Source organism: Haliotis asinina, chromosome 14, assembly GCF_037392515.1.
Source record: "Haliotis asinina isolate JCU_RB_2024 chromosome 14, JCU_Hal_asi_v2, whole genome shotgun sequence".
Classification (NCBI taxonomy): domain Eukaryota; kingdom Metazoa; phylum Mollusca; class Gastropoda; order Lepetellida; family Haliotidae; genus Haliotis; species Haliotis asinina.
Window position 1 is genome coordinate 445,899 of NC_090293.1, and position 23,310 is coordinate 469,208.

General features: G+C 40.2%; 2 protein-coding genes across 3 annotated transcripts; both read left to right on the forward strand.

Moving 5' to 3' along the window:
• The first annotated feature begins 10,673 nt into the window (after positions 1–10,673).
• LOC137261984 (mesocentin-like) lies at positions 10,674–13,328 on the forward strand. Its single transcript, XM_067799788.1, has 3 exons — positions 10,674–10,818; positions 12,377–12,991; positions 13,087–13,328. Exons 1-3 carry the CDS (start codon positions 10,674–10,676, stop codon positions 13,326–13,328), a joined length of 1,002 nt encoding a protein of 333 aa, XP_067655889.1.
• Positions 11,624–22,654, forward strand: LOC137261555 (sulfotransferase 1C2-like). Of its 2 annotated transcripts, XM_067799319.1 has the most exons (7): positions 11,624–11,776; positions 12,416–12,463; positions 13,863–14,044; positions 14,546–14,872; positions 16,477–16,580; positions 18,496–18,664; positions 20,966–22,654. In XM_067799319.1, the coding sequence occupies exons 3-7, from the start codon at positions 13,876–13,878 to the stop codon at positions 21,076–21,078; spliced, it is 882 nt and encodes a 293-aa protein (XP_067655420.1). In that variant the 5' UTR covers positions 11,624–11,776; positions 12,416–12,463; positions 13,863–13,875; the 3' UTR covers positions 21,079–22,654. The 2 variants fall into 2 exon arrangements, with proteins under 2 accessions (XP_067655420.1, XP_067655419.1); XM_067799318.1 differs by lacking the exons at positions 11,624–11,776; positions 12,416–12,463 and having other exon boundaries at positions 13,837–14,044.
• Positions 22,655–23,310: the final 656 nt, after the last annotated feature.

The window sequence follows — 23,310 nt, forward strand, 5'->3', positions numbered from 1 at the left end:
AAGATGTTGAACATGATACAAAGAATAAAAGGCAAATTGTGTCTTAGAAATGGCTTTACAAAGACTAATTGTATATATTTCTGTAGAAAGAATAAGCTGCACAAAGACCCAGAACTATTTTCTAAATGCTCATCAAAGCCGTTACTGGAGCACTAATGTCACCAGGAAGGATGTTGAAGTACTAAAATCTGACACGAACCTCAATATCTGGTGTAGCCACCGTCTGCAATAACAACTGCTGCAATTAGCACATCTCCTCATTGACGAAACAAGGTGCTGGATTGGCCTTTGCAGCAATTGGTTCCATTCCTCGTGGTGAATAACATCAAGTTCTGCCATATTTTGAACTAGAGGTCATCTTTGTCGTATTCTAAAACCTATGGCCTGCTGCTCTCAGGCGATTCCGGACAGTTCTGTCTGAAATTTGTCAAGTGGGCAGCCATTCCCGATTGAAGATGCTACTCTGTGCAAAAGGATTACGCCGCACATGCCTCAAGGGGGCCATGCCTTCCCTGTCAGATGTTTCACGGGCATTTTTTGATACACGTTCCTTGTATATGTGTGTTTGGGCGATGCGGCAGATGGAGGAGATGGAAAAGTATGCATTTTGTCTTGCAACAACTTCATTAACAACATGCAAGTCATTCCAGCCTACAACTATTCTGGTGTTGCAATAATTCTTTCCAGATGTATATTTGACCATTGACTCTCTCATTGGCACTATCCTCTGCTTTGAACAAATATTCTGCCGTGAACAAACATCTGGCCACTCTTCGGTAAACATCAACAGTTTTCCATAAATATTTCAGTGTATGAAAAGGTTATATGTCGAAGCCCGAACATCTTTACATGAACATAATGTAAACGATAACCGATGTGTGCATTGATGTTTCATCTCAGTTCATTATTGTCTCAATATCGTACCTGTATATAAAACATCATCTACATTGATATTTCATGTCAGTTCATTATTGTCTCAATATCGTACATGTATATAAAACATCATCTACATTGATATTTCATCTCAGTTCATTATTGTCTCAATATCGTACCTGTATATAAAACATCATCTACATTGATATTTCATCTCAGTTCATTATTGTCTCAATATCGTACCTGTATATAAAACATCATCTACATTGATATTTCATGTCAGTTCATTATTGTCTCAATATCGTACCTGTATATAAAACATCATCTACATTGATATTTCATCTCAGTTCATTATTGTCTCAATATCGTACCTGTATATAAAACATCATCTACATTGATATTTCATCTCAGTTCATTATTGTCTCAATATCGTACCTGTATATAAAACATCATCTACATTGATATTTCATCTCAGTTCATTATTGTCTCAATATCGTACCTGTATATAAAACATCATCTACATTGATATTTCATGTCAGTTCATTATTGTCTCAATATCGTACCTGTATATAAAACATCATCTACATTGATATTTCATGTCAGTTCATTATTGTCTCAATATCGTACCTGTATATAAAACATCATCTACATTGATATTTCATCTCAGTTCATTATTGTCTCAGTATCGTACCTGTATATAAAACATCATCTACATTGATATTTCATCTCAGTTCATTATTGTCTCAATATCGTACCTGTATATAAAACATCATCTACATTGATGTTTTATGTCAGTTCATTATTGTCTCAGTATCGTACCTGTATATAAAACATCATCTACATTGATATTTCATCTCAGTTCATTATTGTCTCAGTATCGTACCTGTATATAAAACATCATCTACATTGATATTTCATGTCAGTTCATTATTGTCTCAATATCGTACCTGTATATAAAACATCATCTACATTGATATTTCATCTCAGTTCATTATTGTCTCAGTATCGTACCTGTATATAAAACATCATCTACATTGATATTTCATGTCAGTTCATTATTGTCTCAATATCGTACCTGTATATAAAACATCATCTACATTGATATTTCATGTCAGTTCATTATTGTCTCAATATCGTACCTGTATATAAAACATCATCTACATTGATATTTCATGTCAGTTCATTATTGTCTCAATATCGTACATGTATATAAAACATCATCTACAATGATATTTCATGTCAGTTCATTATTGTCTCAATATCGTACCTGTATATAAAACATCATCTACATTGATATTTCATGTCAGTTCATTATTGTCTCAATATCGTACCTGTATATAAAACATCATCTACATTGATATTTCATCTCAGTTCATTATTGTCTCAATATCGTACCTGTATATAAAACATCATCTACATTGATATTTCATCTCAGTTCATTATTGTCTCAATATCGTACCTGTATATAAAACATCATCTACATTGATATTTCATGTCAGTTCATTATTGTCTCAATATCGTACCTGTATATAAAACATCATCTACATTGATATTTCATGTCAGTTCATTATTGTCTCAATATCGTACATGTATATAAAACATCATCTACATTGATATTTCATCTCAGTTCATTATTGTCTCAATATCGTACCTGTATATAAAACATCATCTACATTGATATTTCATGTCAGTTCATTATTGTCTCAATATCGTACATGTATATAAAACATCATCTACAATGATATTTCATGTCAGTTCATTATTGTCTCAATATCGTACCTGTATATAAAACATCATCTACATTGATATTTCATGTCAGTTCATTATTGTCTCAATATCGTACCTGTATATAAAACATCATCTACATTGATATTTCATCTCAGTTCATTATTGTCTCAATATCGTACCTGTATATAAAACATCATCTACATTGATATTTCATGTCAGTTCATTATTGTCTCAATATCGTACCTGTATATAAAACATCATCTACATTGATATTTCATGTCAGTTCATTATTGTCTCAATATCGTACCTGTATATAAAACATCATCTACATTGATATTTCATGTCAGTTCATTATTGTCTCAATATCGTACATGTATATAAAACATCATCTACATTGATATTTCATCTCAGTTCATTATTGTCTCAATATCGTACCTGTATATAAAACATCATCTACATTGATATTTCATGTCAGTTCATTATTGTGTCAATATCGTACCTGTATATAAAACATCATCTACATTGATATTTCATCTCAGTTCATTATTGTTTCAATATCGTACATGTATATAAAACATCATCTACAATGATATTTCATGTCAGTTCATTATTGTCTCAATATCGTACCTGTATATAAAACATCATCTACATTGATATTTTATGTCAGTTCATTATTGTCTCAGTATCGTACATGTATATAAAACATCATCTGAACGACTAGACTAACAACTAGCCTCAGCATATTTGGCTGAAAAAACACTAACCACATTTTCTAGACTTGTGTTTGCTTGGATACATTTCCTTCAGGGTCTGTATGACCCCATTTTCTATGGGGTTGATCATAGTGAAGCACTAGGCATGGTCGTGGTACCACATACTGTGGATGATGGCCTGTTGATCATGGTGAAACATGGTGAGGGGCTCTGACACATTCTCTCCAAACCATAACATTTGTTGTTTTACACACTTAAATGACGAACCATAAATTACACATTTTATGCTGTACGTCTTTCATGATTTTACAACATGAAGTTCCATATACTTTTGCACCACAGCACACAATAGGAACCAATATATCATCAAACATGATATATTCCCAACCTTCTTTGGATGTCTGTACAACGTCATACCCTGTGCACCAAGAGGACTTTGTGCTTAGTAGTCTGTTTTCAGTGAAAACGTACCAATGAATTTCATTTTAAACAAAAAAGTACATCGAATAATGGGAAAGCCTCATAACTTTACCTTGCCATTTGAACATTTAAATCTAAGAATTTTATTGACCTAGTGATAACAGTTCTTTAACAAACAATCATAGATTCAAATCGCTATTGCTGGTTTGTATTACAAGTTGGTGAGTGGAGTAGTTGGAAAAATGAAACAAAATCGCGTGGTACGTGATGTGCTTTAACTTAGACCAACCCCACTTGTTCTTGGTGTTTCAGTTTATGTCTATACACCTTGTAATACAAAGCAATAACAGCCACTTTTATCGTTTGTTAATAACTTTCATCCCAAATTGAAAAACATTCTGAGATTTAAAATGTTTAGTTGGGAAGGTAAAATTATTAAGGCCGGACAGGAAAACTTACGAATCGCCAGCCACTCCTAACTTGACACACTGAAAGAAGCACGCTACAAAAACATTTTTATTGGAAGGGTCTCGAGGAGACGAATGCACAAATATAACGTGCAGATGTCTTCATGTGTTCATAAGCTCACAAATTAGTTTTGAAACTTTGGTTTATGAGCGTCAGTTTCTTCCATGGTGGCTGTAGCTGGACAGTGGAACACTCACTTGTGTGCTGCACATGCTTCATAATGCTTCATAAACCACATTAAGCAGACCCTTCATTATTTGTACACCTGCACACATTACAATTATCTAAATGAATTGCTCTTTGTGGGATTTTACTTTGAAATTATATGATTTATAGTGTGCAAGTAATTTTAAAACGTGACTTTCAAAAACGTACCAGACATTTGATGAGGCCAGCCGAACCAAATATAAGAAGTCCAAAAATTCAATAAAACATTTAACACTTTAACAAATCATAACAAGAATTACATATCCAGTTTAGACAGCGTGCCAAATTGTTGAGTTGTTGATAAATATGCAAGCCACGAACAGGACTGATATCTTATGCTGGTGTTGACAACAGATAATGAAACTTATATACTTATATACTTATATACTTATATACTTATATACTTATATACTTATATACATGTGTAGGTGAGGGACATACATAATAAATACAATGATTACTCATGCAGATTTCGGTCTGGTTGTGATCCCTTCAAAATGCGTTTCAACCAACACAGATGTCTATCTATGAGATGTTTATATCTTAAGGCTACATAATTCTGTGTTGGGTTGGGTTTTTTTATTGTTGTATTCAAACCATCGCATGAGTGACATATTAAATTTACACCTCAAACGGAATTTGATCAATGCGAAGGGGCACTAAGTACACCAAAACACATGACAATTCCAAGAAAGAAGGAAATGTCTAACCATCTCACGAGTCCATTATGTATTTTACCCATTTTTACTAAGACAGGGATATTTACAAGGAGAATATTCAATATCATACTGAACAACAGTTCCAAGGGTCATCAGAACATGACACATAAAAAGGACAGCAATTTTTGAATAGCAAAGGGCGCCACTTTTGGATCAACTTAAGGTTTTTAGTAACATATAGCAGAATTGTTGTAATTCAGCAAACATTATGGATAGTTTAGTGTAAATCTAAATGATGTTTTCCTATTGCAAATAGCTTAAAGTTGTTATGGAAAGGGATTCCAGAAGCACGGTGCTGCACAAGAATGGCAATATCTAGTATAACATAACAAAAAACTGAAATAAAGCTAGAGATTTCTTCATGCAATAATCATTCCTACTCTGTAATTCAGACTGATGAACATGAGCTTATCTCAGTGTCTGGTTGTCTTGAAAGACCAGATAGATTCTTTCTTTGTGATGTCACTGAATTCAGCTAGCACATCTTCTGAAAAACATGAAAAACACATTCAGTCTTTCCATTTCAGACATAAACACATTCTACATGCTTTAGAGATATATTAGACACTATAACAATGTAAAGTATTAATAAATATGAATCATAATTTGAATTATAGGCTGTTTATATAGTGTCATATATACCCCATCAACACACTCAACATGGCCAGGGTATCGAGCTGTTCAGTCCATGGAGCCTCAACCATGTCACCAGCCTTCAACTAAATCAAACATGTACAACATGTGAATTTATTCTCATAGTGTAAAACATCACATTGAATCCCGAATCTGAATATTGTTTTCAGATTCGGCATTTGAATCCCGAACCCGAATATGAAGAAAAGTCTAACTTGAGGCTCAAATATGGAAAAATGTAGGTTTGGGTGTTCATGTTTTTACGATACCCATGATTACTAGCGGTCCCTAGTACCTTAGAAGGGGTGAGATAATGTAAATTGACACTGTTGGCCATAACTCCGAATGGCCAAATGCCGAAACCCGAATATGAAGAAAAGTCTAAATTGAGGTTGAAATATGGAAAAAACGTAGGTTTTCGTCTTCATCTTTTTAAGATTTGAATCCCAAATCTGAAAAAAATATTCATATATACAAAGATATATAGATACACATATTCATAGATAGACATACAGATACACAGATACATAGATAGATACATACAGAGATGCATACAGAGATACAGAGATACATACAGACATACATACGTAGATACATAAAGACATACATACGTAGATACATACAGACATACATACGTAGATACATACAGACATACATACGTAGATACATACAGACATACATACGTAGATACATGCAAAGCTGCATACACACACACACACACACACACACACACATACATGGATGCAGAATTGAATGCTGAATCTAGAAAAGAAAAATCTGGAATGTGAACAGAAATCTGAAAAAAATATTCAGACTCGGGATTCGAATCCCGAATTCGTTTCTAACTAAATGTTGCTAAATCAGTCCCCACACAACCATCCGCAGGAGGATAAGGTGCTCTGAAGATTGCCAGTGCTCTGAGGCGACGGGTACAGACTGAGACAACGTCAGTACCGACTATCTACGAGGAGGAGATTTCAAGACTCAATCGAGATGAAGCAGCGTAAGTTAAGTCCTTCTATTCTGTGAAGAGTGGACTGAAAGCAGAGACGAATGATCCAGACTGTGATAACCCTAGCTGCTACTTTCACTTCACACAGGCTCTCTGGAGGAAGGTTCAGACTCTGGGCTTCAGTGAAGCCTACCAGCAGGATTCTGAAGTCACTGTCAGCAGTTGGGTGCAAAGAACAGCAGCACTTCCCTCGTTCGAGTGGTAAGACATGGATATGGATCGAGATCATGAACGACGCCCCTACCATTGAACAGAAGGATGCCTTCCGCGACTACGTCACCAGCACCGGGGTTGATGACCATGCCAAGTTCCGAGCCGGAATATGGAACCACCACGAGACGCAAGGCCCGAGGACGAACAGCCATCTCGAGGGTTGGCATTTCCACCTCAACAAGACTGTGTAAAGGACTCACCCTAACATTTTCGCTTTTATAAAAGTGCAGCAGAAGTTGGAGAAAACTGAGAGAAACAAGTTGGTGATGTCGCACGGCACAGGTAGGTTTTAACCTGTCAGACTGCATGCGTGAAATGTGGAGCACATTCATGCCACACATTTTGTATGTATTTTTTTGACGATTGTGTTTGAGTGGTGTTATCAGTGTTATCAGATCTATGAATTTCACAATCACCGACGTTTATGTGTTATTTGAATAGTTAAATTTCCATAACATGCTGGAAAAAATCGCTATTGCGATTGATGAAATATTATACTAAAAATACTTGTTGTTCAATTTTTTGTGAGGAAATAAAATATGGCTCTTGTGATACTGCTGAGTGCACGGATAATAACTGAGGGCGAGATTCTCCATGCCATTATGTTAGCATGTTTCATGTTGCTTGTGGGCAACAGTTTGCCTACAGTTTGCTCCTCTGACAATCAACTGGACTTGGAACGGGCAGCTCACCAAGCAGTCAGTGATGTATTTCCAAGGACATATGTGACAGAGATGACAAAGTAAGGAAGTTGGTGATATAATATGTAATAATATTATTTTGTGTTAATGAAAATATTTCCCCTGTTGTGATCTGAATACAACTATGAGAAAGCACACCCTGTTATGTTACATGTGGTAACCTGTTTGAATCACTAAGCATGTTTTGGCAACAGTGCCAGGAAGGCCATAACCATCAGACATGTTCATGATATTGCTGGTTTACTAACCCCATATCATCAGGCATGTTCATGACATTTGTTGGTTTTCCCATATAGACAGCATCAGGCATGTTCATGATGTTGTTGGTTTCCTCACGTCGACAGCATCAGGCATGTTCATGATATTTGTTGGTTTCCCCACATCGACAACATCATGCATGTTCATGATATTTGTTGGTTTTCCCATATAGACAGCATCAGGCATGTTCATGACATTGTTGGTTTTCCCATATAGACAGCATCAGGCATGTTCATGACATTTGTTGGTTTCCCCACATTGACAGCATCAGGCATGTTCATGATATTGTTGGTTTTCCCATATAGACAGCATCAGGCATGTTCATGACATTTGTTGGTTTCCCCACATCGACAGCATCAGGCATGTTCATGATATTGCTTGTTTCCCCACATCGACAGCATCAGGCATGTTCATGATATTTGTTGGTTTCCCCACATCGACAGCATCAGGCATGTTCATGATATTGTTGGTTTCCCCACATCGACAGCATCAGGCATGTTTATGACATTTGTTGGTTTCCCCACATTGACAGCATCAGGCATGTTCATGATATTTGTTGGTTTCCCCACATCGACAGCATCAGGCATGTTCATGATATTGTGGTTTCCCCACATCGACAGCATCAGGCATGTTTATGACATTTGTTGGTTTCCCCACAATGACAGCATCAGGCATGTTCATGATGTTGTTGGTTTTCCCATATAGACAGCATCAGGCATGTTCATGACATTTGTTGGTTTCCCCACATCGACAGCATCAGGCATGTTCATGATATTTGTTGGTTTCCCCACATCGACAGCATCAGGCATGTTCATGATATTGTTGGTTTCCCCACATCGACAGCATCAGGCATGTTTATGACATTTGTTGGTTTCCCCACATTGACAGCATCAGGCATGTTCATGATATTGTTGGTTTCCCCACATCGACAGCATCAGGCATGTTCATGATATTTGTTGGTTTCCCCACATCGACAGCATCAGGCATGTTCATGATATTGTGGTTTCCCCACATCGACAGCATCAGGCATGTTTATGACATTTGTTGGTTTCCCCACAATGACAGCATCAGGCATGTTCATGATATTGTTGGTTTTCCCATATAGACAGCATCAGGCATGTTCATGACATTTGTTGGTTTCCCCACATCGACAGCATCAGGCATGTTCATGATATTGTTGGTTTCCCCACATCGACAGCATCAGGCATGTTCATGATATTGTTGGTTTCCCCACATCGACAGCATCAGGCATGTTCATGATATTGCTTGTTTCCCCACATCAACAGCATCAGGCATGTTCATGACATTTGTTGGTTTCCTTACATCGACAGCATCAGGCATGTTCATGACATTTGTTGGTTTCCCCACATCGACAGCATCAGGCATGTTCATGATATTGCTTGTTTACCCACATCGACAGCATCTGGCATGTTCATGATATTGTTTGTTTCCCCACATCGACAGCATCAGGCATGTTCATGATATTTCTTGTTTACCCACCTCGGGAGCATAAAAATGATATTGTTGGAATCAATCCCTAGCGACAAGGTGCTAGCGACAAGTCAACGCTCAGGCACCACATACTTCCAAACCAATACAGATTTTACAGAACCTTGAAGAAGTTAGCAAAGTTACGTTACGTAGGCGGACGAGATACAGTGAAGAATACTCAAGGGAGGGTTTCTTCCTCCCTTCCTTCCTCATTCAAATCCACTAGAAACTTACACATAGCTGACGTCATCGTTATTGCACGCGACAAACATGTGGACGGTGACAATACCTCGCTGTAACGCACCGTCAGTATCAGATAGAATATAATTTTCAAACAAGCCCTTTGACATATGAAATAGGTTACAACTCAAACACGATTTAAGGGGAATGATTTACGTAGTGTTGTTTGGATTTGATAGTTGTCAAGTAGGCCGCTGTCATGGAATAAGCAGACTGAATGTTAACCTCGCAGAGGGGCCATCTCAAAACTACACTGACAGCAAATAACACAAGCAACATAGACGTTTCTGAAAGAGGAACACTCAAACACTGTCAAGGGTGAAAAGTCGAATATATCCAGACGCACTTATTTGTGAATTGGTGATGCTGAGAGTGAATTTTCGTATTTGAAACAGAATCAGTGTCATGAAAAATGTTAATTTTTAAAGACCAGACAACCAGGCGCTTATCATTTCCACCCAATGCAGCGTTAGAACATGCAGAAGTGAGAACGTTCATTCTTCTGCGTCGTTCTAGTACACACTAAACATACCACGCCTCGGAGATTAGAGCAGAAGAAGACCTATAAGTCTGGCACCTGGCACTGCGACCTTGCCTGTACAAAACAAACGTTTGTTTGCATTAGTGATGTTATTTTGTTAATATGATTATTATAAGTAACTCTGTAGCATATAGTAATAATTGTGGAAGGCATCCAGTGACTAATGATGCATTTATTAACTGTTCGGTATATGTTGGTTTCCTTTGTCCATTATCATAAGAGGGTAGGCTATACGGAAACTGAAAGAGGACTGATGCTAACTTCACTTCCTCTTAACCTATATTGGGCCAAGAAAAGGAAAAGAAACGCATAGCTAAAGTCTGTTTTTCAAAGTAGAATGTTTTAGTGAAAAATACTTGAAAACAATATACAAGTCATACACTCAGTGCAACATACACAGCCAACGCTGTTCCTGGACTTCGTAGAGTATCAGCGCAAACCATCAGAAATGACCACATGGGATACCGCTACTGCGACCATATACAGCACCTGGTCTGCGGCATCATCATCGTCGTGCACGTCTGCAATGGTGCAGAAACGTTCCACCATGGACCCAAGTGCAGTGGAGGAGGAGGATCTGGTTTCCTTTGTCGCCACGAAGGTAGGATGCGTGTCTACTGACGGAGAAATGAACGCCACACTCGACACTGTATTCGAGAAGTTGACAGAAACGGCGAAGGAAGTGTCATGATGTGGACAGAAATATATACTTGAATGGTAGGACAGATCTGGTGCACGAGCAGGGAAATTTAAATCCTGTATGCTACCGTGATAAAAATCCTCCAACACCACCTTATTCCCGCCAATGACGTCAGCAAGACAACGCCGGAGCGTATATTGTATGTGTTATCATGGACTATCTTGCCAACAGCAATGTGAATGTGTTGCTATGGTCATCCAAATCGCACTGAATATTTGTGGGATCTGCTAGACAGACGTGTGGAACGCCTATAGCCTCAGCCCCAGACGCTACACTTGAGCCATGCACTGCAGGATGAGTGGAGAACGATTCTACAACGCCAGATCGACGCCTCATTCAGTCCATGCCGAGCCGGTGTAGAGCATGCAGTGGTCGATGCTCGTGGCGGTCACACCAGGTACTGACTTTATCACAATGCCGTCACAGACACAGATTTCCCCAAGAAAATGACTATATGTAGTGGAGGAAACATGTGCCTAACCCTGTGTAAGTTTGGTTGTTGTACATTATTTATTGTGTAATCCGATGTGCGTTTCTTTTTTTGGCCAGTGTACCTCCTCCTTGTGTGACACGTATCTCGCATCTCGTGGGGCCTATATATAGCTGGATCACTGGCGATACCACGCCGACCTGGTTTCACTGAGTTATCTTGCAAACTAAACCTGACACGCTTATCTCCACTCGCACATGAATGGCCCATATAACTATGCACAGATAGTTATGGTCCTATACATGGAAAACCGTTAGGGATATTGCCGCATTGCCGTTATTACAGAACGTGTCCGCGGAAGCTGTGTGAGCCTTTGTGGTCGGACAGTGTTCTAATTCTCCCGAAGAGCGTAATTCTTCATGAAAACAGGTAATTTCAAATGTGTGAAAAAGCCTTAAAGATGCGACAGTGCGACATATTTTGATAATTGTATTCTGTAAGTGCAAGGGGAAAGAATCTGAACTTCAACGCTCCTTTGTTAGCTCTCGGCCTGTGAAGGTCCTGGTTAGAATGATGTTCAATAAACCTGCTTCACGTAAGAGGCGACTAACGGGATCGGCTAGGAAGTCAGGCTCGCTGACTTGGTTGACACATGTCATCGTATTACAGTTGCCCGGATTGATGCTCATACTTTAGATCAGGATTGTCTGGCCCAGGGACATATAATAAGCTCTCTTGGTATTTCCAAAAGCAAAATAGCACTGGGTACATGTGTTTCTTTCTCACAACAAACCTGGCTTTAAAAAAAAATATACACATGAACAACATGTGATTTTAAGACATGGAACCCATTGCATTCATATATTTCTCCTGTACGATCCAGAACACTAAGACCGTTTGGTCCCACAAGCAGACACTTTCCTACAACCAACCACACGTTGCAAAGCGGTCTACAATAAACGTCGTTAGTCATGTTCAGTCCTTGAATTTGTAGCCATGTTGATGTTGCCATGTTGTAACCATGTTCAGATGCACATGACAGGAAGCTGTTGTTTACCAACCCCACAGATAACCTTCCGGCACCTGACAGGAAGCTGTTGTTTACCAACCCGACAGGTAACCTTCCAACACCTGACAGGAAGCTGTTGTTTACCAACCCCACAGGTAACCTTCCAGCACCTGACAGGGAGCTGTTGTTTAACAACCCGACAGGTAACCTTCCAGCACCTGACAGGAAGCTGTTGTTTACCAACCCCGAAGGTAACCTTCCAACACCTGACAGGAAGCTGTTGTTTACCAACCCCACAGGTAACCTTCCAGCACCTGACAGGGAGCTTTTGTTTACTAACCCGACAGGTAACCTTCCAACACCTGACAGGAAGCTGTTGTTTACCAACCCCACAGGTAACCTTCCAACACCTGACAGGAAGCTGTTGTTTACCAACCCGACAGGTAACCTTCCAGCACCTGACAGGAAGCTGTTGTTTACCAACCCGACAGGTAACCTTCCAACACCTGACAGGAAGCTGCTGTTTACCAACCCCACAGGTAACCTTCCAACACCTGACAGGAAGCTGTTGTTTACCAACCCGACAGGTAACCTTCCAACACCTGACAGGAAGCTGTTGTTTACCAACCCCACAGGTAACCTTCCGGCACCTGACAGGAAGCTGTTGTTTACCAACCCGACAGGTAACCTTCCAGCACCTGACAGGAAGCTGTTGTTTACCACCCCACAGGTAACCTTCCAGCACCTGACAGGAAGCTGTTGTTTACCAACCCGACAGGTAACCTTCCAACACCTGACAGGAAGCTGTTGTTTACCAACCCGACAGATAACCTTCCAGCACCTGACAGGAAGCTGTTGTTTACCAACCCGACAGGTAACCTTCCAACACCTGACAGGAAGCTGGTGTTTAACAACCCCACAGGTAACCTTCCAGCGGCTGACAGGAAGCTGTTGTTTACCAACCCCAGGTAACCTTCCAGCACCTGACAGGAAGCTGTAAAAAAAAAGTTGTTTTACAAACCCACAGGTAACCTTCCAGCACCTGACAGGAAGCTGTTGTGCACGTGCAACAGCGTATTGCACGTCTCAAGGACGAAACCACTCACGGAACGTGGCACGTGCATGCATGTTGGATACATGTCACTAATCTCTGAGTTTAAATCCTTATGTGTCTACAGAGGTTTGATAAATTTAGATATTAAACTTTTGTATTCATAGTTTCTTTATGTGCCTAGTATATAACCCGACAGTTAACCTTCTAGGACCTGACAGTAAGCTGTTGCTTAACAACCGACAGGTAACCTTAGGAACTTCACAGGAAGCTTGGGCCTTCACGCAGGGCCTAAACTGACATTCGAATGCACAACGAACCACCGAGCCTTACAAGTGATCTCATTATTCTAAAACATGCTGACGCATTCCTTGAACTCTCCGATTTCGTTAAGTAGAGTGGCGCCACCTGTTTCATTTCACCTCTGACTTTCCTTCTCATACGTTGCATTTCAGATAAATCTGAGTAATGGAAAAGAATATTCTTCATATCAAAGATGGCGGTGGGTGTACTCTAGATGTTCAGAAGTTTGGAGGAATGTACTTCCCTGTGATCTTGGGGTTGGACGTCCTTCAAAACTTCCAGTCCATGACGATACGTGAGGATGACATCATACTCAGTTGCTACCCCAAATCTGGTTTGTGATTTTGATTTTCATGGCGAATTTGTTGATAATTTACCTAGCATTGGTAATGTTCTGGTGACACGCCGATGTACACTGCGGCATATGTATATTCTATAGAGCTATAGTGCTTAACTGTTGATGTACAGTGTGACATATGTGCTTATTCTACAGTGTTATAGTGTTCAGCTATTTGATACACTGTGGCATGCGTTGTTCCTCCTGTCCTGGATAAGCATCGATGAACACTGAACAGGACACATCGCCATGCACCCAGTACGTGACAGCATGTAGGATCCTACTATGCTTAACACATTGCGTGTTTCATAGTATATACTTAGAGAAAGAATGCCTAGAGGAAATACAAGAGCCAAATATATGTGCATGTAAGAGGATGCAATAAGGTAACAGGAGAATCAACTGTTAACTAGCACTGACTGGTGATGAACAATTCATAGACTGATACAATAAGTGAAAACAACACAAGCACAACACAATGTTCAAACTATTTTGCAGGAACACATTGGTTTTGGGAGATCCTCAGTCAGCTCTCGGCAAAAAAGGCCGAGAACACAAGAGAGACCTGGAAGGGGGACCTGATGATAGAGTCTTGCCCTCAGTCTGCGTTAGACGCTGCCCCCTCCCCCAGGGTTCTCAACACACACGTCCGGTTTGATCAACTTCCCACACAGATAGCACTAAAGGCATGCAAAATTGTACACGTGGTGAGGAACCCTAAAGACGTGTCTGTGTCGTTTTACAACCACCATAGAGCGTTAAAAGACATGTACAACTACAAGGGGGAATTCAAAGACTACTTCCATATGTTTCTGGATGGGCTGGGTATGTATACCAAATGAAATATATGCGCTTACTATTTATGCCCTTAAATGTTTCAAATTCTGCCAAATGCCCAATGTTAGCAAGACCTGTGTTACTGCATGTGTTATTTGTAGCAAGTGTTCTTATTTACACATGCCAACAAATGTAGTGAAAAGGGTGCGTTTGATCCTGGCACTGTCCATCTTGGAAGGTTTATCAGCATGCCATGTACCCATGCGTCTCCACACGCAGATTAATAGCGAATGGGACTTCTTCACCCAAGGAGCGTTCGCCGGACAATATGAACGTCAGTACGACAGAATTCTAAATTACTCAGAATGTTGGCAGGTTTGTGCTCCCAATCAAATACCAGGGCAGATTCTTGATTTGTGTTCGTCAGTGTGTCCGATTAAAACATAGTATGCAGTAAAGATGAATTGGGTGATCTAGTAAGGCCCCGCAACACGTCAGGTACCCTTGCCAGCTCTACATGCGTGACAGACCGTGAATGGAATCTTTTCCATGACGCGCAGCCATCTCAAACCCACCAAGACCTTCCCGGAGAATATGTATACATGCGACATGGCATCCTTTTACATTACCCAGACTGCCAGAAGGGCTGCACTCCCGTTGTCGGCACACACCTGATCTACGCCAAGAGATCAGGAAAAGCAGTGGCACTGAGAACGATGTGGGAGCGGGACAGCTTGGTATTTGGGATGCTGACATGACATCTCAAAGGCAGGCCCGCATAATTGTGATGTCATTCCTGAATCATAATCACCTTACTTTCCCAATAAATAATTTCTTTTGTTTTATTATGAAGTACGCGATCAGGTTTGTTGTCTTGGATATATCTGTAGCTGTATATCTGCTAATTCCCAAGAATTGCTCTTTCCCATGAAGCCATGTACGTACTTATTCCTTGCAACCCAGCATCCCCTTCTGACTCCTTCATGCTCCATGTAAATATCAGCGAAGGAGCAGTAGGATACCACGATTCGAGAGACATCTTGTCAATACTTTGTACGGAGTATTCAGACTGGTAATAGCGCAGACGTTTTGGGGGACGAGTCACATCACCTTTTGGGGAAACGTATTGTTCGACCTTTGCAGAACCAAGACCGAACATCCCTAGATCCACGAGTGAACTGAAACAGCGAAGTTTGTTGGAGCAGGTTCCATTGTCGGGCTCGAATACCGTGAGACCCTTTTCTTTTAAAGCAATCAGCATGTGATGAAATGCACACATGCCGACCGCATGTGGTCATCTACATGTGTATTGTTGAGTGGTCTTCACAGGCCCTTCGCCAGGCCATGTACGATACACAGTGAATGTCACCTCCATGTCCAACACACAGGTGAATATGTAGACACTCCACCCCCACCACCACCCCCACCCCCACCCCCACCCCCTTATATAATTTCAGTCAACTGTGGTTCCTGGTTTTAAGAACAATACCAAAGCTTGAAGACATGTACCTTCCGTTGGCTGAAGTTCCTGATATACCGGTGTGGACTAGGGCTCCTATCTGAAGAACTAAGAAATAACGTCTTGTATATTTTGTCAAACGTGGGCTCCATGCTTGATATATTAAAAACGTTTGACTTCATGTACATTTCAGTTGACTGGGGTTCCTGGTTTGACAACACTATCTCCTTCATAAAAGCAAAGGAAGACAATCCTCAGCTCCCAATAAAGTTTATGTATTATGAAGACATGAAACAGGTATGTATTCACTAGCTTTGTTCCAGTACTCTCGAGGAAAGCCCCCGAGTTTACAACTTTGGTAACATTCACTTGTGATCAAGTACACTTAGCTCAAGGCAAGATCCGCGCACCTGAGTCACATAACGGGCGCAAAATTCAAGAGACGACTGTCAAAACATGTTCGAAATGCAATTAGTATACAGGTCCAACTGAAGAAAAGTCATAGTTTCACTTCATAAGACCTGGGAAGCCTAACAAAACACGTGGCTAATTCACATCACTTACTTTAAGCATTAACAATTAAAGATCTTCTTGGTTAAAATGTTTTACTAAAGTGAACAATATTCTCGTGTACCCACTGTGCATAAACATTGGTCAAGCATTGAAACAAGACGAAAAACCTTATGAAAGGATTGCACAATAGCTGCCTTTATGCAACAGAAATACGATACTAACGATGAATCTTATACGGTGCACCTGCAAGGTAAGAGATCCTGTTTTCTCCGCATAAGTTAAAACCTCTCTTTGACCCTCACAGTGAAACACCCCAGGAACATCAGCCATACAACTGAAGGATACAAACCCACACTGCTATAATACAGGTTTCAGGGGGAATTGGGGATGACAGTGCAAAAGCATTTGTACACCCTGTTGTTACAACTGACCAGATCTTCCTCGGCATGAAACAAACACTTGATGAATTGTTCCTATGCATTATCAGCACACTACTCAGCGACCATTTACTCCAACTAGACCATTTACTCCAACACGCAGAGACCATGAATTTAGTACAGGACACACATTTACATGTTGTGCATTCGTATCTACAGGTCGATGTTTTGACATGTTCGATCCAGGATTTTGCCGAAACTTGTGATGAAAGTGAAAATATGTGATTCTGCATTGTTGCTCCCCACCCTCCATGGATTGCCAAAACCAGCGAGGTTTATTAGGATCAGATGTGCAACAGGCAAACACGAAGGATGCTATACATCTGCAGTATGACTCGTAAGACGTCTGGCTAGTTCGGCCCATAATCAGAAATTAGACACATACAGATTTCGGAGGTCAGAATCACTGAACTAGCCCATGAGTCATCACCTTCTGGCATGAGACTGTAGGCAGATCTCCTTTTACTAACACAAATACTTTGACCAACTCCAATGAAAACATATTATATATTCAATGATTTTTATGCATATTTGTTTGGCCCGTGGCTTGAAGTGACAAGCTAAGTGACATAACCGCGCACAATCTACCACCCTTCTAGGAGCAAGGTTATTGGCTCTTTTAACTGTAAGGTTTGTGTAACTTGCCAGGTTAAGGTCATTTGATGTTATCCTACGTCACACATAAATGTCACTTTCTGATTGGCTGAGCTGTCATCTATTATTTTCAATGTACCTCGCTACAAGAGAGTAACATTTTTATGTACCCCGCTGGAATGCCGAACCCAGTTGTACTTCGTGGTAGTAATTCTTAATATCCAGTAACACTGAATCACGTATGGCATACGTAAATTACCCATGGTTTGTGAACAAAGATCGATGGAAGGGAGATAATTCTTTTTTCTTGCCTGTAAAATCTAGCGATGGCTACAAAAAGTTTTTACACGTGTCCCAAACAATTCAAACTTAACATTGAGGTGTCAGGGGAGATAAATACGTTGTTCACTGGTCACGAGGGGAACATGGTTTGATGTACCTTCGTGACCAGTGTACAACTTATAATGTAGGGCAATAGTTCGCCCTCACCCTATAGGGCGTCTCACCCTACCTCTATAACCCTGACATGATCCAGACTTTTAATACTAACAGGCAAACCGTCATATATGACGGTATGAAGGATACGTGTTACGCATTCATGTGTTAAAATAAATCTGTAAGTAACAGTTTCCGTGTGTGCTGTTTGTTCATGACGTCTATGTGTACAGGACCCGATAGCTAGAGTTCGGGAGTTGGCGGACTTCATTGGGGTGGAGGCAGATGAAGAACTTATCCGAGATATCTGCGATAAATGTGGCTTTGAAAATATGAAAGCCGTTGCCTTGGAAGTTGGTAGAGGACTGATACAAGATGGAGTGCCTCAAGTATTCAGAAAAGGTGAGTTGCGTTTTCACGACAGCCTGTGGTAAGTATTCTCGTTTATTTAAATGTGTCCTTGTTAGATATGTGTCTGTATAGGAATTTATTAACATTAAAAAGTACAAATCTTAATATGAATCAGTTTCCATCACAACTGGCGTTTATTAGTCAGTTGTGAACTGCATCGTGACCCATTTTGCAGTGGACATCAATACCCAGGTCCAGTCATGTCCACCAGTGTCCACGCGGCTCTTTTCTTGTGATACCTCGGACAGTAATGGTGCAGTGACTTGAATTCTCTATATACCAGCCCCTGCCTTGTACCGTTTTTATCAGTCTGTTCTTAACAGGGTATTCCGTTCTTAGGTAGTGTTTTCAATCTGACGTTAGATACATTTGACTGCCGCCAGTTCATTCTGAGTCATGTTCATGAAACAGGATTAGTATCGCCTGGAACGTGGCGGCTGGATGACACTGACTGTAGATACAAGTTTAAACTGGAAATGTTGTCTCGATGTTTGCTCGATAGGTAGAAAGTACCACATTTACATTGCGTCATCTGAGCTGACGTCTTACAGCTGTAGAGGCTATGTTAAGCCATCAGAGATGACGTCCGGTGATGCACGTCTTACAGCTGTGGCAGCTGTGTTAAGCCATCTGAGATGACGTCCGGTGATGCACGTCTTACAGCTGTAGAAGCTATGTTAAGTCATCTGCGATGACGTCCGGTGATGCACGTCTTACAGCTGTGGCAGCTATGTTAAGTCATCTGAGATGACGTCCGGTGATGCACGTCTTACAGTTGTAGAAGCAATGTTAGGCCATCTGAGATGACGTCCGGTGATGCATGTCTTACAGCTGTGGCAGCTATGTTAAGTCATCTGAGATGACGTCCGGTGATGCACGTCTTACAGCTGTAGAAGCTATGTTAAGTCATCTGAGATGACGTCCGGTGATGCACGTCTTACAGCTGTAGAAGCTATGTTAAGTCATCTGCGATGACGTCCGGTGATGCACGTCTTACAGCTGTAGAAGCTATGTTAAGTCATCTGCGATGACGTCCGGTGATGCACGTCTTACAGCTGTAGAAGCTATGTTAAGTCATCTGCGATGACGTCAGGTGATGCACGTCTTACAGCTGTAGAAGCTATGTTAAGTCATCTGAGATGACGTCCGGTGATGCACGTCTTACAGCTGTAGAAGCTATGTTAAGTCATCTGCGATGACGTCAGGTGATGCACGTCTTACAGCTGTAGAAGCTATGTTAAGTCATCTGCGATGACGTCCGGTGATGCACGTCTTACAGCTGTAGAAGCTATGTTAAGTCATCTGCGATGACGTCCGGTGATGCACGTCTTACAGCTGTGGCAGCTATGTTAAGTCATCTGAGATGACGTCCGGTGATGCACGTCTTACAGCTGTAGAAGCTATGTTAAGTCATCTGCGATGACGTCCGGTGATGCACGTCTTACAGCTGTGGCAGCTATGTTAAGTCATCTGAGATGACGTCCGGTGATGCACGTCTTACAGCTGTGGCAGCTATGTTAGGCCATCTGAGATGACGTCCGGTGATGCACGTCTTACAGCTGTGGCAGCTATGTTAGGTCATCTGAGATGACGTCCGGTGATGCACGTCTTACAGCTGTAGAGGCTATGTTAAGTCATCTGAGATGACGTCCGGTGATGCACGTCTTACAGCTGTGGCAGCTATGTTAGGCCATCTGAGATGACGTCCGGTGATGCATGTCTCACAGCTATAGCAGCTATGTTAGGCTATCTGAGATGACGTCCGGTGATGCACGTCTTACAGCTGTGGCAGCTATGTTAGGCCATCTGAGATGACGTCCGGTGATGCATGTCTTACAGCTGTGGCAGCTATGTTAAGTCATCTGCGATGACGTCCGGTGATGCACGTCTTACAGCTGTGGCAGCTATGTTAGGCCATCTGAGATGACGTCCGGTGATGCATGTCTTACAGCTGTGGCAGCTATGTTAAGTCATCTGAGATGACGTCCGGTGATGCACGTCTTACAGCTGTAGAGGCTATGTTAAGTCATCTGAGATGACGTCCGGTGATGCACGTCTTACAGCTGTGGCAGCTATGTTAGGCCATCTGAGATGACGTCCGGTGATGCATGTCTCACAGCTATAGCAGCTATGTTAAGCCCCCAAGCACCTGTAACAATCCACAGATACTCATACCAGGGCGGGCATGTCCATGTGGCGCAGCTAGTGCGGTAAACACTGACGATGTACGAGGCAGCTATGGAACATGTGTAACATCTCACACATATTTTCTATTTTTTCTCCTACAATCAGGTGGTGTCGGGGACTGGAGGAACTGGTTCACGGTGGCACAGAACGAGGAATTTGACAAGGTTTACTCGGAGAAGATGGCAGGATATGATCTTTCCATAAAATATTCCATTTGATTTGAATTCACACTGAATTTCTGTATTATGGAATATTGATCCAGAATTAGCATTCGTTTAGTTCAGAGATTTTGTTCGAAGATATTTTGACAGTTGGCATCGTCCTGGAGGTGTTCATTGTGCGTTCGCGATTGAAATACTACAACGACCGTTGCTTCAAGAGTCACATTAAACTGATGTAAGAGTATACTCAAATCAAGGCAAAGAGGTTTGAAGTACAAAAGGCCCATATACAACAGAGCATATTACATATATGTATATATACAGAAATTATTACACATGACCATAATGTTATTAACAGGAAGATACACGGTGTCTTTTAGCGTCATTGGAAAGTTGTTATAGATGACCAAGATATTTTGATGGATTAATCTTCTTTAATCTTTTCCACACAACGTTTCGAAATGATTACAGATCCTTTCATCGGGTACTTTCGGCCGTGGGAGCCGCGCCAATTTACACTTATCAGAGGGGTACACAAAGTACGCAAACACGCAGTACTTCTATTTTGTGGAAGTCGCGGTGGCTGAGCGGGCTAGAATCCCGGATTTACCTCAACCAACAAGTACTAGAATTTGTTCTTTACTAAGAAAGTGTAATATCAAATATTACATATGATAGAACTGACAGTTGATCAAAGATCTGAGAAGATTAATCCATAAAATATCTTGTTCAGGGAGATACACGTTCCTTAAACTGTTCTTTGGATAGTGCATGTTTAATATCTAGTGAAAGATTAAATATATGAGATTCGTTCTTAGTCGTTGAAATATATACGAACACTTTCATTGATCGGCGGCATCCGTATCCAATAATGTTTGATGTAAGAAGGACACTATCATGTGATATTTCAACACAACTGCTCACACATTTGATGTGAGTTCTCAATATACAGTTTACGTCCTTCATTTAGAAATATATCTAATAATAATAATATATATAATTTAATTCAATACGCCACAGGCCTGTAGTACAATATATGTAGTATATAGATGAATTGTATACATGTATACAGCAATATTTGATATTCTGGGTTTATATTTACAACTGTAACGTTAAGACTATGCTCGATGGCGATTCAAAGAGTTTCATAGCATGATGTATAAACATGGCAATATTCTCAATCATTTCATGGTTATTGCAGTTTAATAAAGAGTACAATTTATCTGTGGATGGATGAACATAATACAATTGTTTGAGGTACTTTTTGTGTAGTTTATCATATAACGGAAATACGAACAAAAACTGAAATTTGTTTTCTAAAACATCCATATTCCATGATTTACATAAGCTATATTCACTTTTTATCTTCATAAATCACCCTTTTTTCAATCCACAGATCATGTCATGAGCAGCGAAAACGTGCTTAACCTACTCTATTTTCTATCGTGACACATGACAGATAATGCTCAGTAGGCATGTAGTAATCACATTTCGTACAAAAGGCAAGTTTTACAAGCCAGTTCTGTTGGTATTATTTTCATCTTTGTGTTAATAAACTAATAAAGGTTCAGGGGAACTCAATATACTGCTCATACCACATGACTATCGTAAATAAAAGATTGTTTACTTTCGTTTCCCAGTTTCTGTGTCTATTTCTATCACAAAATCATCATTTCATAACATTTCTTTAAACGATGACAGGACATACGTAAAGTCTTAACCAATATTTGATTTCTTTAAGTTGCGAATTTATGATAAGAGGAAAGCTATCACATTATCCATAAGTCATTAAACTAGACGTGCTCATCTTTGACCAACGCATGTTGAGCCCAACGCATTTTATATGCACACTAATGAACTCTTTTTATTTGGTCAGTTAAAGGATTGAGATCGCCATATTTCAGCCCCGTATAATAGAATCGGACAAAGTTTAACATCCAATATTCTGAGAAAGAATGCTAACGTTAAATCGCCAAGTATTTAAAATCTTTCAGTATAACTACCAACACTTTTTGTGCTTGAATAGATGAGTACTTTGCATGAGTTGATCAGGACAGGAAATATGATAAGTAAAATATATTCATAACGTTTTTAAATTAAGTGTTTATTATTATGAGGTTGTTGATTAAATCTGATTGCCTTTAGAATGCAATTTTTCGTGTCGTGATAATTTATATCTCCTTTCTTCAAAGTAATTACTTTTGATTTACTGTTATTCACATTCGGGTTAGATTGTTCGCAATAGCTTTCTAATTCATATATTTGCTTCTGGAGACCAACAATATAGTA

Coding starts and splice junctions, on each gene's coding strand:
- LOC137261984 (XM_067799788.1), top strand. CDS start 10,674: ATGGGATACCGCTACTGCGACCATATACAGCACCTGGTCTGCGGCATC. Junction 10,819..12,376: donor TTTCCTTTGTCGCCACGAAG/GTAGGATGCGTG, acceptor AACCATGTTCAG/ATGCACATGACAGGAAGCTG. Junction 12,992..13,086: donor GTTGTTTACCAACCCCACAG/GTAACCTTCCGG, acceptor ACCACCCCACAG/GTAACCTTCCAGCACCTGAC.
- LOC137261555 (XM_067799319.1), top strand. CDS start 13,876: ATGGAAAAGAATATTCTTCATATCAAAGATGGCGGTGGGTGTACTCTA. Junction 14,045..14,545: donor CAGTTGCTACCCCAAATCTG/GTTTGTGATTTT, acceptor ACTATTTTGCAG/GAACACATTGGTTTTGGGAG. Junction 16,581..18,495: donor ATTATGAAGACATGAAACAG/GTATGTATTCAC, acceptor CTATGTGTACAG/GACCCGATAGCTAGAGTTCG.